Source organism: Teleopsis dalmanni, chromosome 2 (genome assembly GCF_002237135.1).
Source record: "Teleopsis dalmanni isolate 2A chromosome 2, ASM223713v2, whole genome shotgun sequence".
NCBI lineage: Eukaryota > Metazoa > Arthropoda > Insecta > Diptera > Diopsidae > Teleopsis > Teleopsis dalmanni.
In genome coordinates, this window is record NC_051847.1 from 180,349,337 (window position 1) to 180,353,953 (window position 4,617).

At 30.5% G+C, this 4,617-nt stretch overlaps 1 protein-coding gene across 1 annotated transcript; it reads left to right on the plus strand.

Annotated features, from left to right (window-relative positions):
• Positions 1-3,117: 3,117 nt before the first annotated feature.
• On the plus strand, positions 3,118-4,617 carry LOC119676292 (alpha-2 adrenergic receptor-like; the record flags this gene model as incomplete). Its single annotated transcript, XM_038087531.1, has 1 exon — positions 3,118-4,617. A coding segment is annotated over exon 1 (924 nt), but the record flags the coding sequence as incomplete, so codon positions are not given.

Consider the following 4,617-nt stretch of genomic DNA (forward strand, 5'->3'; position numbering starts at 1 on the left):
TGGTCTTGGAAATAATTCTTGTATTTAATTATTCGTAAATAATTATTTTTGAGACTGCAAGTACCAGGAATCGAACTCGGGTCCTGCCCAATGTGAAGCTCAGAATCAGCGCACCTTAACCAACTGATCCAAAGCCGTACTTGACTTTTTTGTTCCCATATTTTTGCTGGAGTTTTTGTTATTAACAATTTTACTTGATGTATTTATATATTAGAACGAAATCATAAACCAGCTGTAGAATAATTATTTTAATTAATTTTAAAAACTATATTTTATGCCACCAAATATATATAGTTATATTCAGGATACAATTAATTTAATAGTTGCATTTTTATAAATTTTACTAAGTACATTTAAACAATAAATTCAATGAACTTGAATTTGAAATTTTGATTTGAATTTGAATTGAAATTTTCTCTTAAATACATATCTTTTCATTAATAATTTCGCAGTAATAAATTTTCGGAATAAATCAAGAGTACCAAAAGCTTTTTACTCTTCATAAACATTTATAAATATTAAAGAGCAATATTTCTTATAGTAATAATAATAATAATATAGTATTCTGCTGTTTGCTAGTTGCTAGTAAGAGTTTATTCACAAATACTCTTTCTTACAGTAAGTCAAAATAGTGTTTAGGATAATTTCATATGTGCAATGTTCCACAAAATGTGGATTGTATTTGTTACGAGCAATTTATAAAGGAATTTATTCTCTCTTTATATGCTGTTGCATATCATATACAAAATTTAATTTTGTGGATTCGTTTTGCTGCGCTCGTATAACAAAATCGTATGCTGTTCGTCGCAGGAAAAACTGACCGGAAAAATCATTAAGAAATGCTGTGTGTACATTTGCTCTTAATTTCTGTTCTGTGTGGAACGCAATTTGCAATTTTACTGTGGTTGCTTCGCAGCACGAACAGCTTGAAGAAGTTTCGTAGAATACATATGGAAAATACGCACGTTATAGTAGCCGAAGGAAAAAGGCATGGCAGGGCATGGCAAGGCATGGCAAGGCATGGCAAGGCATGTTGGCCAAATATTTTGTTTTCCAATTCAGTTAAGATGTGCAATTCAAACGGTGCGTACGTGTGTCGGCGCGTGTGTATACTTTTTAATACTTTTTTAAAATTTGAAAAACTTTTGATGTCTACACTTGTGGCAAATATTTCTAACTAATATTGCGGACAAAAATCAAAAAAAAAAAAAAAAATTCTACAAATTGTTTATAAATGTATCGAGAAAAAAAAAAGATATAAAAATTATATTGAATTTGCAATAAATAAAATAAATAAATATTGGGTTTGTGGCGAAGAATTCTACAGCTGTCGAATGATTTAATGAAGTGTAAATAAACAAAAAAAAAAATATATATATATATGTATTGTTCATTGGAGGAAATGCTTTGTTGTTGTGGTTGTGTGTAGTAGCCACAGCAGCGACTTTGATAAGAAATTTAATGGCATTTTTCATTTTTCCGGCACTGTTTATAAAATAAATTTTATTAATAAATTTGTGCTTTAAAGGATTTTTTAGAACTTCTTATTAAAAAAAAAAAAAAAATTATTTAAAAAAAAATTTGGCGTTCGTTTTTTTGTTTTTTCGTAAAAATAAATAGAAATAGCGGTTTCAGCGCGAAATTTTAGAGTTAGGAAGAAATTGCAACACATTAGTTCCTCTTCCCGCAAACGTGCAACTTCCAGACACCATTCCATCATTCATCCTATGCGCGCCATAAATCTGATTTGAATTATGTCTAAAAGCAACGCCGAGGAGCAGAAGACGTCTTGCTTCTAGATTTGTGTGCGTTCCATATATTTCATATCTGCCAACTGCTTAGTGCCACACTGACGTAAATAAGCGGGCAGCCAGCACTGATGTGCTCTGCGATGAAATGAATCTGCCAAGGTTGCAGTGAATTGAGGCATGTGAAGTGTGCCAGCGACTAATGAATCTGAATCTGCTCAGCACTATTTTTTAGATATATGTTGCTTTCTACACGGCTGTTGTCTTCACATCAAAATTACTTAACAAACAAATAGAATAGAAAAAAAAACCATTATTAGCAGATACTCTCTACTACTAAAACTCGCCTCTGCCTAAAACTAACAGTCGAAAAAATTTCACACTTTTTAAGATTGAAGAAAAAATTACAGATTTGCTGTCTTCATTTATGGCGCGAAAAATGCATCTCTAGACTTCTATGGAAAAAAAATTCCCAACACGGGCCATGCCATGAAAATATTTTCCGTAAGAAAATAGAAAAAAAAAACAAAATAAATAAACAAAACTATAATGTAAACAAAAAAAAAAAAAAAAAGCTTACAAGTTCGGTATTAAACGGGTTAAAATTGTCCTTAATTATAATAATTAATATAATAAGTAATTAAGAAAATACGTGAGCATTAAATTAGTTTTATAAATAAACAAAAAAAGTGCACAAGTTCGCATAAAACGGGTAGCGGAACATTTTTTTGTTATTAAAATATAAAATAAAATAAAATTTTATATATATTATTCATATATAATAATAATATAAATAAAATTAGTGTGTATATTTAAGTAATAACGTTTAAAAAACTTTTATTATTAAATTAATTCATGAATTCAGTAGTTACAGAGTAATATAGATAATATAAAATAGTTTTAAAAAAATAAATTAAAAACAATCTAGACAATATTTATTATTGTAAAAAATTGTGTAAATAGCAGAAATGGGTTTTTCCATATAGAAAAACAAAATTTAATAAAATATTAAAGCATTAAAAAACTTAATTTTTAGTGCTTATAAACAAACTACAACTATAAGCTGAGAAATTTTATTTAATTTATTTTTAATTATAACTGAATTTAATGAAATTAAACTATTTGAACATATAAAGTCAAAATAATCAAATATTAAAATTAAATTATAAAATAAAGTGAGAATTCGAAAAAACTGCATTAAAACTAAACGGTTTAAAAATTATTATTAATATATAATATAAAATAAATTTAAAATAATTTATATTATTTGAAATTTGAAATAATTTATATTACTCGTTATAATAAAATTATAATAAAATTATTGTAAAAATAATAACATCAAAGTTTTGCCTGAAATGCTCGAGTAGAGTTAAGAATTGCAATAAAATTATATAGAAAAAGAAATTAAGGAATCGGGACCAAATAGATTGCACGGAATTGTCCATTAAAATGCAGTACATTTAAAGAGAGATGCAAATACTATAAGAATAGAAGAATACTTTAAAGAAAACCGCAATAGAAAGGCAATAAAATAATAAGAACTGCAAGAAACTGCAGCATCAGCGCACAAAAAATAAATAAATAAATAAATAAATAATATACAAAAAAACAAATTTATATCAACAACTTCATAATCATTAATTGTAGAACGATAATCACTAAACAAAAATAATAAAATTGAGAAACAAAAACAAATAGACAAAACAAAACAAAAACATTACAAAGTAAAACCAAAACAAATCACAAAGGAAGAAACCGATTACCCACCCAACACTAAAATCAATCGCTTTGCTCAGTTATTACAAAATATTTCACTAATTGCCAACAAATTACCCATAAATTTATTGTTTTTACAATAATAAACGCAGCGAACAGCGAGCGGCGAGTAGCGAGTAGCAAGTAGGAAGCAGTGAGCAGGGAGTAGGAAGCATATCGTTCATCAAAAATGGATTACAGCCAATTGGATGCGAATATTAATAGTAATCTGAATACAGGCAACATTTCCACACATGACTTTCTAGCAATATTCTCATCGACAAGTCCAACTGATGTCGCTGGTGGTGGTCCAGGCGGAGGAAATACCACGTCGTCCGGCAGCATACTATCAACGAAACTGCATACGAATGCTAGTCACATAGCGAGCACTGGTGCCAGTAATGTAACGCTCAATCCGCCCTTACTTACCGTTGACGGTCAATACACAGTCGCCAATATACTTGAGAGCTCATTGGCGGGCATTGCCACCACGTTGAATCCCAATTATATAAATGACAGTCTCTTCTACTTAAATAGTAATTTTTTCAATAGCAGCACAAGCACAAGCTATGGCGGCTATGGCATTGGCGGCAGTAGCATCAATTTCTCGAGCGGCAATTATTACAATCAAACATTTGCGAATAGCACCGGTAATATCACCGAGATACAGTGGAATGGGCGCTATCCCAGCGGCTATACGTTAACACACATTGTGATTGCCTCAATTATAGTTACATTTCTAATGATAATCATTGTTGTGGGCAATATGTTGGTTATCATTGCGATTGTGACCGAGAAATCATTGAAGAATATACAAAATTGGTTTATCGCCTCATTAGCGGTGGCGGATTTTTTTCTCGGTCTAATTATTATGCCATTCTCGCTGGCGAATGAATTGATGGGCTATTGGATATTCGGTAGTTGGTGGTGCGATATACATTCGGCTATGGATGTGCTATTGTGCACGGCTTCCATTATGAATTTATGTCTAATATCGTTGGATCGTTATTGGAGCATAACAAAGGCAGTTGATTATTTGAAATCGCGTACGCCCGCACGTGCTGCGGTTATGATAGCTGCTGTTTGGATAATGTCAGCTTTAATTTGCATTCCG